Source organism: Eumetopias jubatus, unplaced genomic scaffold (assembly GCF_037043125.1).
Source record: "Eumetopias jubatus isolate StellerSeaLion01/CBP00866 unplaced genomic scaffold, mEumJub1_p1.0 scaffold_3, whole genome shotgun sequence".
Classification (NCBI taxonomy): Eukaryota; Metazoa; Chordata; class Mammalia; order Carnivora; family Otariidae; genus Eumetopias; species Eumetopias jubatus.
This window is the reverse complement of record NW_028274809.1, coordinates 36419973-36434361: the sequence shown is the minus strand read 5'-3', so window position 1 is coordinate 36434361 and position 14389 is coordinate 36419973. Positions and strand designations below refer to the sequence as shown.

General features: G+C 38.8%; 1 protein-coding gene across 1 annotated transcript in view; it reads right to left on the bottom strand.

Annotated features, from left to right (window-relative positions):
• SATB2 (SATB homeobox 2) overlaps positions 1–14389 on the bottom strand; it is a 185229-nt gene that overhangs the window by 157645 nt on the left and 13195 nt on the right. The window contains exon 3 of the mRNA XM_028122827.2: positions 1773–1949. Coding sequence (XP_027978628.1) covers positions 1773–1949 — 177 coding nt within the window. The remainder of the gene's footprint in view (positions 1–1772; positions 1950–14389) is intronic.

The window sequence follows — 14389 nt, the reverse complement described above, 5'->3', positions numbered from 1 at the left end:
TCACCCTGGTGGGTAGAACTCTCAGTCCACATCACTAAATGGAACAGTGTGGCTCCCTAGTGCAAATTTCCTGAGAGCCCCTTCCCTGAGCATGTGCCAAGAATCAAATCTTGGCCACTTAGTGCTCTGTGCTCCACATGTGAGCTCACGGCGTGTTGAGCAACCGTGCTAACTGAGATGGATAGCCCTGTCAAACAGGAAGCTGGCACACCAGGATGCAAGCAGTGGGATACAATGACCTTTACATTCAGAAAAAAAAATCCCTAAAATGGCATGAAAAGTTTATGGGGGGGAGGAGGAGGGATTCTTTTATTTCATTTAGGCACATAGCATAAAATAAAAGCAATGGTGCCCAGTATGCAATTTGCTCGGGATCAAATCTTGAATCCCTTACACAAGAAAGAAAGTCGTCAGAGAAAGGAAATGAATCATCCTTTATCACACTGCTTTGAAAGCAGTGGACTCGACAATTCAGCTGTTATTACTGCACCCGACAGGCCAAGCGCTCGGATTCAGACAGCGCTTGGACTCATAATGATCCATGGGGTTACTACCTGCCCTGGGAAAACATTCTTGACCTCTGGTTTCAGGTGGGTTGCTTTCTTGGTAGAATTAAAATCTAATTTAAATACTTAAACATTTTTTAAACAGTGATGATCTGCTTACAGAATCAGAGTCAAGGGCTTGGATATTAAATCCCATGTCCTCGGTCACCATATTTGTAACTTTGTATATATTGCTTAATCTTTCATAGTTTTCTTATCTGAATAAATGGAGACTCTGACTGACAATTCCTAGGAATTATATTTAGAGGGACTCATAACAAAAGTTGCAAAAATCTGTGGCACATATACCAACATTAAGTAAGAATAATAATATAGAAAATTAATATATAAAACAAGACCTGGAAGTTACATATGTCTCTCCTTTGGTTATAACACATTATCATAAATTGTACAATTCAATCATTTCAGCTTAAATACAGTAACAATCATTCCATTAGGTCAATTTTTTTTTCATTTTTCAAGGTTTGGGGGATATTTTTATGTTATTTGTTTTGTCAATTCTTTGCCATGAAAGAACAATGGGCTATGCTTCAGAGTGAAGCCACACAAGCTCACAATGGGCTGGGCTCGCCAGTGCTGTACAATACACACGGAAATAATGATGCAATTTTAATATTTAATTAAATAGATAAAATGAATTGATCACAAAAACACTGAGATTTTTGTTGTTGTTTTGTTTTGTTTTGTTTTTTTTTACTGAATGGACTACCCTAAAACTACAGAGCAATTTTCAAAGATACAAAAGTTTTGTAAAATGCATCCATTTTTTTTGTATTTAATTAAAAGCTGATTGTAAAGTGCAGAAGCTGCAGGCCTAAAAGCAATAAATAAATTTAGAAAACTGAAAGCTTATAAATCCTGTACTGAAGTTTGGATAAGTTAGGATCAAACATCTCTGCACTCTGAGAACCCCACTTTAGGGACTTAGAGAGAATACCAGAGTTATCAATGCCAAAAAAACTAAGATGATCACTTTAAAATGCAAGTTTATTTTGGTGGCTCTAGAGGTGCTGGTCAAATGCTTCCCAAAGCAACCAGAAAATAAGACGCCGCAAGAAACATTCTGCTATTCGCTGTTTGGAAAAGATGTTAAACCTGACCATTCTTCAACCCTTGTTTGGAAAATTATTTCAGGAAACACATTCTTCCTCAAATCATGACACACAGAGGCATGGGGAGAGGAGAGGAGGGGACACGCAGTACTACCTTGTGCCTGAGCGGCAGAGCTGTGGGAGTATCCCAGGGCCAGGAGCGCGGTCTCCACCAGCTGGCTAAAAAGCACATCTTTTCGAACCAGAACGAACTCTGCATGTTCTTCTCTGTTGTCATATTCAAGAGAGCCATCCAACTGCTCCACCACACAAAAGACAGGAATCATCAAACCTGAAGAGACAAAATTCAAGAGCAAAACACAAACATTACAAAGCAAATCTCAGTCACCGTGATGAGAAGGGAAGAGGCAGTTATAAAAGTTACTCATCTGTGATCGACAATGGTTTAGATTAAACAAGCCTCTTAGTTGGATGGGCCTAATGGGAAAGCTGTGGATTTTTTTTCCCCTTCCTTATTACTATCAGACTGCAGCAGAATTGCCCTGGGCAAAGGCAGAAGCCCTCAGATTCCAGTCATTAAAATGTGGAGTGTGCCCATCAGAGGTGTCCTGCCTGAGACCCTAACTCCAGAGCTGCCACAAAGCTGAGGTTAAGGTGATGACCTTCCAGACCCTCATAACCTTCATGTCTATGGTTTTGTCATTAACTATTAATCGGGACTAGCATTTCCAGATCAGATCTGCTTTTGTCTGGAAATGCTGTAAGATACCTATAGAGAGGCATATTTGATTTCGGGGCCTAAGTTATCAAGTGACTATGTCTAAGAAAGCCAATAGGAATTTTTTAACAGTCCCTCTTGTATCTTTTATCTAAGTCCCAGCAAACAGGTCATCAATTAGTCTGCAAATATCTTGCTCACGAAAATCTTAACTGACATTTAACTTATGTCAAAACACGCAACCAAATGTAAAACTTTGTCTTCTTTTAAATTATTATTTTACATATTAACACCAGTTACCACTATAAAGGGAATTATCTCCTCTTGTGTTTTCAGAGAAAAGAAGTAAACTACCCTAAAGAATAAAGCAAATTAGTCTAGTTGAAAATCTGTTGAAATCTGTTGTCACTGAAATATTTCTCTGCTTTGTATCAAAGTGTGAAAAGCTAAAAAATGTTTAATTCGCCAAAGATTTTTTTATAAACTGTTTTTTATTTTTAAAAAAGTCATACAGGCATTTAAATCTAAACATAGCCAAGGCATAAGAAGATCAAAGTTTTACCAACATACAAGTAATAAACATGGACTCTGCCCCATGTAATTCACACAAATTAGTATGTTATGGAGTAAGATCTGTTCTGGGTCTTCTCTCTTCGTGCAAGAAAACCAAAAGTTATGAAGGACAGGTGGGCAAGCTGAGAGATGGGGGGAGGTGGACAATTAGTTGGTCATTGCTGAAGGCACTTTACAATAAAAATAAGACCTCTGTGTAAATGACCCATGGGACTTCTGCCTGTGAGACACAGACTACACAGGAGTTTTTCTAAAAGCCCCTCCCCTCTGCCTAGACCCTAGAAGCCTCCTGACTCACTCTCATCTGGAAAGCAGAAGGTGGGAGCAGACACCCTACAAACTACCAGGTCACAGATGCAGATTTTTGTTCTAAAGATAATACAATGGTGCAACTGGTTCCCATGTGCTAATTATTATTATTAAAGATAATAAGTATAGGGTGTAATTATTAAATGTAATCATTATTAACAATAATAATACTCATTAAGAATTGTTATCATTAAGGATCATGGTAATTATTATTAAGCCAGCACAACAGTCTAACAAGTCACACCATACCATTCCCCGGGACAACTACTGACTCCGTGTTCACTCTCAAGAACAATAAGGCAGCATTATTGTTTGTAGCAAATACACTATCTATGGTACAGATTTATAGAAAATAGGAAATAAGGGTGAAGCAGACTGTTTTAGACAAAGAAGGAAATTTAGCCTGGCCACATGGTGCCTTATAAAATATTTTTTAGAATTGTGACCAGTATTAGTCTATCAAATGCTTACTTACTTATGCCCAATTTATTCCCAAATGTAGGTAAGACATGAAATGAACACTATAAATTACATTGCCTCCAAATTATCTTTGTGCTCATTCATTTATCCAATTTTTATTCCCTGAACACCTATTGTGTGCCAGGTATCCCCTGTGGCTTCAGAGACACAAGTAAGAACAAGTCTGATGTGGCTCCTGCCCTCAATGCTGTTGAAGGTGCTGTAAAATCTTCCTAAGCAAGCATAATGGCATTTTATAGGACCTATCCATCAGAGTCCTTACCAGCAGGGAATAGCCCCCATTTAGACCTTTTAACTCTTACATACTGGTATATGATCTTTGTCCAAGGAAGCAGGTTGATTTCTACTTGTAATGATTTCAGCGTATGCACACATAGGGCCATGTAGTCAGTGGTGCCATAAGCTACTTCACCACTAATACCTATGTGTACATAAGTTTCAATGCTGAAAATCCATGTGCAGTTCCTAATGTCAACATCTGAGTGTCACACATCTGGGAATCACAGATAAGGCCTTTCAATGAATCCAGTTGCCTTCATAAGCTATCATGTATCCATTACTTAGGAACCATAAATCTTTTTCAAGTCTATAGTCAACTAAAAAAAAAAAAACCTAAGACCCTATTAATTTTTAAAAATAACAGTTCAGTGAGTAAGAAATGAAATACAACATTAAAGCACAAGGGTCTATACCATTCAGGAACTTATGTTTTGAAAGTGTCAGTTATCAAAATATTTCCTAAACAGTTTAGTCCAGTGATTAAAGAAAGCAATTGTTATCTGACATGAGAGCAATAACTCCTTCCAGTCAAAAAGCAAGCACCGATCCTTCACAGGCATCACCTACTTAAAAAGAAAAGAAAAGAGAAAAGGAAAGGAAAGAAAAGGCAAGGCAGAGAAAAGAACAGAAAGGAAAAGAAAAGGATTTTGAAGTCATTTATAAAATAAAACAATATTAACCAGAAGTGTATGACAATAGAATTTACTCTGAAAGCATATATATATGAGCTACTAAAAATAAACGGATTATATAAAGAAAAATGTACCTTTTTACTAGAATTTCATGAATCAAATATCAAATTTCAATTATGAAATTTTTACAATGAAACACAATTTTTACAAAAGAAGAGGAAAAATAGGTGTGATTACTAGTGACAACAGCAAGAGAAATGAAAAATGGTAAAACAGTCCAGTTGGGGTCAAGTGTGAGGAAGAAGAAAATTAAGGCATAGGTTTTAAAAACTTAAAAACAGCAAATCCCTCGCAAATAAAACTATAAAAGGATGAGTAGGAATATATATCAAAAAAAGGCATTCCGTTTGGTCCCCCCTCCTCACTCTCTCCAGGCAAAAAAGAAAAAGAAAAAGAAAGAAAGGAAAAAAGAAAAGAAAAGAAAGAAAGAAAGAAAGAAAAGAAAGAAAAAGAAAAAAGTGGCAGTAGATAAAAAGATAGCAAGAGTATTTGAAAAGCAATTCAAAAAATAAGAATGGGAAGAATTAAAAGGTAAGTTCCAATAAAAGAATAACAATGTAAAAATGAAATGTATTTACAACAAAATTTAGAAATGATCAAGAAAAAAAAGAAAGAAACTCTTATTCTAGCCCTGTATCTGGAACTTATGACATTATTTTTCTTTTACTGTAGCACAGACCCATTTCCAGATGATCAAGTAGGGAACTTTGAACCTTTTGATTATAAGCCTCGCTAAGCTTTTTACAATTGTGGCAGGTTAAGCAGGTAGTTTTGTCTAAGGGACAGCACACAGTCCCAGCCATTTGCTAAGAATTAAGAGTTGTTCTGACAATTGGGATGAATGGTGAATTCTGTTAGCACTGAGGCAAAATGAGCAGGAGATTCCTTCCACTAGAAAAATGCATTTCCCAACTGTCATTAGATCCAATGCTCAAACTGTCATTTTCATTGTGACATTATTTCTGAAAAAGTGTGTATGATTATAAAGGCAACCTAATCTTCACCACGGCAGCCATGGGAATAGAGACAAATGGGAGATGGTCAAATGTGGTGGTGACTAGCTCTGCATAAGGAGGCAGGCAACTCTTGGATCAAATCCTGGCACTGTCATTCTTTACCTATTGTAGTGAGCTCGGGTAATTTATTTGACCTCTCAGAGGCTCAAATTCCTCCCAGGTAAGATGCAAATAATAATGTCTACATCACAGAGTTGCTGTGAGGATTAAACTCTGTGAAATAGTAGTCTGACAGTTCTCAAACAATGGAACCTATTTGTTTTTCTTTTTTTTCAAAATCAGTATTAATACCATTAATTAATACCATTAATACAGAGGAAAATAAGGAATCAATAACTTTTTTCAGTGTCCATAATCAATGCTCATGAAACTTACTAAAAAGCTTTTCTTCAGAATAAAAACGATACTCATAATCATTGAATTACTTAAGATGTTCAATGTGCCCCAAGCAAAAGGGTGAAAGTATTAAAAACACATTTTATACTCTAAAACTGCTTGCCCACTACGGTGGCTATTAGCCACATGTGGCAACTAAACACTTGAAATGTGACTAGTCCTGAATTGAGATGTGCTGTAAGTGTAAAATACACACTCAATTTCAATGATTTAATAGCAAAAAACAAATAAATATAGCATGAATAATTTTTAAAAATCAACCACAGGTAGAAATATCTTGGATGCACTGAGTTAAATAAAATATATTATCAAAATTAATTTCACCTATTTAACTTCTTTTAAATGAAGCTACTAGGAAATTTTAAATTATACATGTGGCCCATATTATATTTCTAGGAGAGCTGCTCTAAGCAACCTGCCTACACCAACATATACAATGGTTTTTCTGACACAGGATAAAGTCATCACAAACTGATAACTAAGACAATTGTGCAATTGTTTTGAGCATTTCTTGGATGCCCCTCAGTTATCTTTCCTCTGTGCTCCAGATCGTAGAAGACTTGAGGACAGATGTACTATTGGTTAAACTCCAAAATCTAACGTGACATCTCTGCATCATCAAGCAAAGCGTAGGCCATTGTTTTATTCCTAACTGTATTAATCCAACTTCTTTAATAAGGGAAAGGCTTTTTCCCCCCTTCCCTTCATTTTAAAGAACAGTTTTCAGGAAATGCCACAACACTGTCATGAAAGTGGCCCAAGGAACAAGAATCCTGTAATGCTCTGGATAGCTCACCTCAACAATGAAAGATGGAAGAAGGTCCAGCGGCTAGGGTCTAGAGAACCGGATTACACCGCTTTCCACCGTCGCACAAAACAAACCTGTCACTTGCATAGCACCTGCTAACTTACCACACACTCTAGCATACACCGTACCTTCATCTTTCTCCCCACCTTTACCCCATGAGAGGGTATCATTATTCTCATCCAGTAAATGAGGAAACACCATGGGAAAATAAGTAACATGCTCAAGAGAAGCACAAGGAGAACAGTTCAGGTTAGCCAACTCTAAACTCCAGGCACGCTGCTTTCTTGGGGATGGAAAACTACACCTGGAAACCCACACCCACAAAAATGCAAAGGCTTGGCCTTTTGGCAAAGGCCCCTTCACTGCTCGCAAAGTCCAATGGGTGACATGCATTGCTTAAAAGTAAATTCACCTTCTGACATGTGAGGCACTGTGCTAGGCACACAGAAGGAATCAAACACAGTCCCTGCCCTTTGGTCACTCATAGACAAAGAAAGGCTCAAATGAGTCATAGTGGAGGTGGAGGTGACAGTGGGCTCCAGCCGCCACCCCAATCCCTTTGTCTCCTGGGTCCACCCTCATTCTTGGACCTGCCCCCTGAATGACAGGAGCCAGTCTATGATAGGAGGCCAGCCTTTCTCCTCCTCCCTTTCCAAGGGCTCCTGAAACAGTCTATTTCCCGAAGGAAGGCAGCCACAGGGCCCACTCCCTTCCCTGAAGCTGGCAGTATATCTGGTTCTATCACCTGAGAAGGTCCCAGGGCTAATTGAAGATTACAAAGGCTTTAGGGCAGAGCCTCTCATATCTGTTCTTTGTATAAAACTGAACCTGGAGTAAAGCACCACACTTAGCAACCACCACAATCAATAAATCACAGAACCCTGAAACACTGAAACAAATTCTACCGTGTAAACCGAGAGTGAATACAGGGTCTACCGGGAGGACTGGGAGAGAAAAGAGTGAGGGGTGGCAACTATCTTTTCTTATTGCAAATTTATTAGAAGAACAAAACAAACTTCATTCTCTCTCCCCTCCCCCTTTTCCTCTCCATCTCTATCTTTCTATCACACACACACACACACACACACACACACACACACACACCCTGAGTCACATACAAGAAGTCACTTCAATATTAACCTTCAGTATTAGCCTCTAGCCACCCACCCTAAAACAATCAAGGCAAGTCTGAGCACTGAGATTGCAGAGAGAAACAAAAAGAAAGAATAGGGTGTCCCTCACCTCCTTCTTGGGGTCCCAGGCAAAATTTCAAGATGGATCAAGTAAATCTTTCTTACTCTGCTCTTTTCTGCCCCTGATGTCCTCTCCTAGGCACCCAATCTCCTGAGCTATGGTAACCAGAGGCTCCGCATTCCACCATTCCACTCCAACCTCCCATTCCCCCAGGGGCTGAGCTCAAAAATTCCACAGAGATTAATAGATAAAAAGATGCTACACTTTTGTTGTTGGAATGGTTTAGCAGTCCTTTAATCTTAGATATACTTTCATTGTAAAAGAAACTCATTGTATCCTATATTAACTTCTAATGGAAAGAATTTCACGTAATGCAATTAAAAAAAAAAAAAAGTTTTCACCAGGCTTGGCGTGGCAGGAGAGCAAAAATATCTGGGGGCAAGGGAGCCATCCGCAGGTGGACTGGAGGTCCTCTAGGCTCCCCTCAACTGCTCCACTTTCAAAGTTTCTCTCTGACCCTTGCTTGCAAAAGGTTCTCTGAAGGATTAATTCATTTGTCTTAGTTGTTGGTTTTCTTTTTTAAGTCTTACTGCTGAGGAAGCAAGAGCTGACTGAGAGGGGCAACCTGTGTCATTCAAAGGGGGAGGAACACAGTTAATCCTACAATGATGGAGAAGGCAAAATTTGCTTAACAATTACTCTAAGGCATATTAAGTCATATATGCAGAAATGTTATTTCACGTTCATCCATGACCCAATTATTTGTAACTCAAGGTTACATCTCCAAATAAAGCTTCAACAATAACGCTCCTTAATGCCTCTCTCCCTTTAGGGAAGTAGGGTGGGGAGGTAAGATTATCAAGAAATACTTTACTCTCAGAATCCTGTCTAGTAAAACCAGACACTACCTTGCAGCCCCTGAGGCAGATCTTAACTTTGGAAGATAAGAACAAAAATAGGCCAGGGGTGGGGCAGATGCACGAACTCTAGTCCTCTCTTACTTAACACCCTAAAGGCTCAAACTGAGCTTCAAGTGGTAGGGAGAGGAGATGGGTTCTGGTCTTCCAGGCCTGTCCCCAGACTGAGAGATCACGATTCAACCTGAAGCCAGATCTGAAGGCTGCAGGATAAACTCCACGTCTCTCAATACTCCTCATTTATAGAAATGTGGTAGCAGGATCAAGTTGGCCAGGCCGTCTGCAAAACAGGACTTCATAGGCACACAGAAGGCACAGTGTGGCTACTTATCTAAACAAAAAAGCCTGAGCTACACCTGGGAACTGGGCCATAGCAAGCCTGACCCAAGGAACTAAATCCCCTGATGTCAGGAATGTCCAGTGAAAGTGAATGAGAGGCCTGCCTTTTCCTTCTCCAACATGGGCTGGACTTAGGTCTAAGTCTTCCTCACTCCCTCACTCACCGCTACAGCCCTGAGCCTGACTTACAGCAAGTCCAAAATAAATGTTGGTGCAGTTCAACAAAATGCTAATTCTAGCCAGACATTCAGAACCACCATGAAGAGGCGATGTCAGTTCTGGCTTTTTGCCGTTACTTCCCAGCTGAACTTGTCACATCACCATAGCCCACTGCATTGCATTCAGCATCAGCATACAAGAAGAGCTTTCTAAGAAACAATCCACACAAGTGGACCTGGGGGCTTGCTCCATGCTCTCCGGGGAACGTCCGCCAGACCACAGGGCTGCGTGCGACCACTGTGGACAGAAATTGTTGGTTTATCACCAGGAAGGCACCGCAGTCTATTGGTGTTAAGACTCAAGCAAGTGGCTAGCAGTACTATGCTCTGTGACCATATACATCCTGGAGCCCTAGGGGTCTGATCTGCAGTCCTATAGTGCCCATACTGGAAGACTGCAACATCTACATCTTTCCTAAATCAGACAGACAAAAATGTTTACTGACCCCGAAATTTAAAAAAAAAAAAAATTTTAAGAAAAAAGTAGAATATGTAAGTTCAATTATCACAGAGGAGTTCAAACATGAAGTATCCCTTAGTTCAAAACTAAATGTTTGCGGTTCTTTTCACAGTGGGTTATCAATGCATATAGGAAGTCTTGAGACTCAATGGTTTGTTAAAATAACTACACCATAATTCATTAATGGTAAGATTTCTGTCCTTCGTTATGTAAAATTTTATTTTAGCAGTCTCTGAGAAGATAATTTTTCAGATCGTATTTAAGTGTAGATGTATGTGCCGCTCCCCTCATTCTCATTATCCTCTCTGGAAAAGCTAGTTGCAACTTAGAGTCCCAAAAGTCAGAAAAAGAGTCAATAAAAATTGTCTTTATATTAACATTTGCTTTATCATATCCAGTTTTGAGCTTTGCCTAAATGTGATTCTGTCTAATTTAACAATTAAAATAAAAAATCCTTGATTGATTTCTCCAGTGTAGTGTTAAGGAAAGGTTAACTGTACTGAGGTTCACTAGCAAGAAATTAATAAAGGAATCAAGCACTGGGCTCTCAATAAGACAAGACTACCCAGATTTCTAGTGGGAATATTTCACAACACAAGCATGTTTTCTTTGGGGAGTTTAACTCACCAAAATTATTAAAAATTGAGATCAAACACTGGTGCAAAGCCCCAAAGGAAATCATACTAGAGTGGAGAGATTTTTATCAAATAAAAACCTGAAAAGGTGAAGTTTTTAGAGTAAAAAATAAAAGGCTTTCTCCTTACAAAAGGAAATCCTACTCTCAAAACGGCAAAACAGGTAGGGATGTCTAATAGATGTGTAAAAATCATCACTGTGAAGTGAATGCAGATTTCACAAAGCCAAGCTTAGACAAGCAGCCATCAGGACTACAAGCCACTCTCATTCTCGTACCCAACAAATGCCTCCACCGATAGGTAAGAGCAAGCAAGCCCTTGAAAGGGCTGACACTAGAAGAAAAAGAAAAGAACAAGGAGAGAGCAAGAAAGTCAAAATCATAGTGTGTATTCTGCAGTTCCCTAAGGGTACACCGAGATCTCTCAATTGCAATACATAGGATATTATTATTGTGACTGAGATGAAGTTAATAAAACCCAGCCTTCAGACTGGGGAAACTCAGGTCCCCAATGATGGAATACTTGCCAGAAAAGATATTTTAAGTATATATGTACCTGTGCAATTTACAGCAATTACTTAAATAAGAAAAAGAGAACAGAGAAAACTCATATTTTCACTTCATGATTCTAATACATCCCCTTTGTAATGTATATAATTTCCAAGAGAGAATATTAAATTTAATATTAAAAAAAAACTAAAGAGATCACTTAAGCTACAGCATATAAATCCACTGAAAATCTTATTTTCATCCTTAATGTTATCCAAAGGATACTATCCAGCCACAGGAGGAATGTCATCCCGCTTTTAACTATCTTTGAAAAGCCTAAAGAAATTTATTTGTCTCCCGGGGGGGGGGGGGGGGGGAAGAAGGATAAATCTTAATTGGAAAGATAATACAAGTTTCTACTTTCATTAAAACAAAAGGCCCTGGAAGAATACTGCACCTTTTTAAATCTGGGATGATCCCAGATATGGAACATCTCAATCTCAAAGATTCTACTTCTAGATTCCCTAGATTCCTAATTTCTTTAACTCTCTAACTTCTGAGCCACAAAATCAAGCATATTGATGTAGTTTCACCCACAAAGGGCCAGTTTCAAAACAGATCTAATCTCACAAGCTCAACACAAAATAACAGAAAAGACAAGCCTAAGGCTCTTTTTCAAACTCCACATTCAAGGAGAAAGTGGTTCCTTTTGGGGCGAACTGAGGGTTAGATGTGTGGGTGAGCTCCAGTGTGGCCACGGTGCCTTGCCCATCGTGGTGAGAGCGGCCCCTTCCTCTTCGCACCACCGCTGCCTGCGTCTACATAAAGACGATGAAAGAAACTGTACCTCACAGTTTCCATGAACATAAACGCATCTCTTTATTTTGTTAACAGAAGTAGGGTTCACAAAAGTGATGTTTTCAAAGAGCGAGCCTGTGTTTACTGTGTATCTGAGAGGCTGGCAGCAAGAAAGACGATTTCGTGAGTTATGTCAAAGGGAGAAGAGGGTTGCACCTCAGAGGCTGTCCTTGGGTAAAGAGAACTGTCTCCCTCAAACTTGCTTTCAAGCTATACATCAATCTTCAATATAATTATGTTTGACAGAATATAAGCTCTTGGCAGTTAACTTGTTTACAATAAATGTTTAGTTTGGGTACATGGACTGTATTTCAGTTTTATAAATATCAAACACAAACCGACAACAGTCCCATTATGGGGCTGAGAATTATTTTGCTATAAATCTCTTTATTGGGGGGCCAAGGGAATTACTTTGCAGCTTGTTTTCCACTACCCACTTGGAACAGTGTGAAAAGAGGTACATTTATACTCTGACCCTGTGCTAATTGGAATTCTATACATTTCCATGGGAGAGCTTGCAGTATCAGTCCTGAACACGCAGGTCGCCTCCCCCCTCCGCCCAAGGTTTCACCATGATGGCAAAAAAATACAAATGCAACAAAATGTTTCTTACCAAAGTCACGGCATTTTCGTATGGCTCTTATTCTCCTCAAAGTCTCCTGGGAACTAATGGCCATTTGTGACAGCATTGGCAGGCCTTCAATGGTAAGCTCTAGTTTGGGGGGGGTTTATAAGTTAGCTTTAAAAATGTGCTTAAGGCTCAAACTTACTATATGAACAGGACTGTAAATAGAGTGAGTTTTGCTGAATGTTACCTGGAGATTCATTTAGGAAGGAAAAAAAAAATCAGGATCACCTTAGTTACTCTTGCAAAGTACCTTTACTTGGGTCTTAAATGTGTTTAACTTACTTTCAGAGAATAATGTTCCTCTTATACCCCCTCAATAATAAAAGGTGTTAGTCTTCTAAGACTACACCTGCCACATCTATGGCACAAAATCTTGTCTGAACGGAGCCTCAGAAGCTGAACGCTGCACAAAGCTTCAGGAGTACCCTGGCTTAGCCCCACTCTACTCCACGAGCTCTTTTCTCCTGGCATGCATCTTCACTAGCGTTCGGAATGCCTTCTAGTTTTCAGAGGGATGACAGTCCGTCATTGCAGGGTTGGTTTCCTCACTTGTTTTTAATTTCACCGTTATCTTGTAATCAGATCCCTATATAATATTTCAACTCCAACATGGTATTAACATACACAAAAGATCATTTTTAATTTTCCAAAATACTACTGGGATATTCTGTCACTTTATTATTTAAAAGTGAGATTCCAACTTCTTTCCTTCTGGTCAAGGTTATAATTTCAGGTGACATAAAATAAAGAATTTTTTGTCTCTCACCTTCTAATAAAGAAGGTAAGACACTGATTTGTAAGTCTCATGGGTCATCAAATTTGATTTTCTTTAAAATTTTACCACATGAGTTTCATACATGAGAGAGAGAAGAAAAATATTTTCATTGCATTATCAGCCTCACAGGTCTTGTTAATATCAAAAGCACTAGTTTACAATGTGAACTAATGGAAAATTGTTAAATTTACCTAAAATAATCAATCCTTTTTTTTTCTTAATTTAAATAAGCCCTTTTAAGACCTTGACTATTTAACTGCTATTTACTTGGGGAAGGGGAGACATGGAGAAGGTGACTGTACGAAAAAAAAAACTTTTTTTAATTGTACAACAAAAATTCCCTCCAAGGCAAAAAGACATTATGCCAAGTTCCACCCAGAATTAATGTTTAGGTTTAAATTATAAAGTCCAGAAAAAACGGAACCACTAATAGACCCTTAAAGCTCATGGCATTCGTCACCACTGTTAGGTTATGTAAATGTTAAAACTGAAAAACCCTTTGCTGACAAAAGTATTTTAATGAAGGTGCTATTAAGTAGACTCTCTGAACTGATTTTAAAAAAAAAGAAAAGCCTTTTGAGCTGTTTGATATAAATTCCACTCTAAGGAGGATTATGCTTGGGACAGTTCTGGGATTAGGAGACCTAGGCCAGTAAGGGTTTACTGCCCATCTTATTCCTTTCACTTTACCATCCTCAGAAAGATTTTTAAATATTGAACCCAAGAAAATTCTTAGCTACAGATTAAAGAGATATTCTCCTCTAACTCTGTCAACAGAGTCCAACTTTGGGCTCCAAATGTCCTGATGGCCAACATTATTTGTGGCTTTAGGACCCCCACAATGAGCAGGGGTTAACTCCACTGTCTGGCTAACTCCACTGTCATCATCAAAGTTGCCAGGAGCTCACAGTTTCTATGAATAGAGTAAGAAATATAGCTCAGAGTGAAAGAAAACTAGCCACTGATTTTGGCTGCTGCCGGTCAGCTC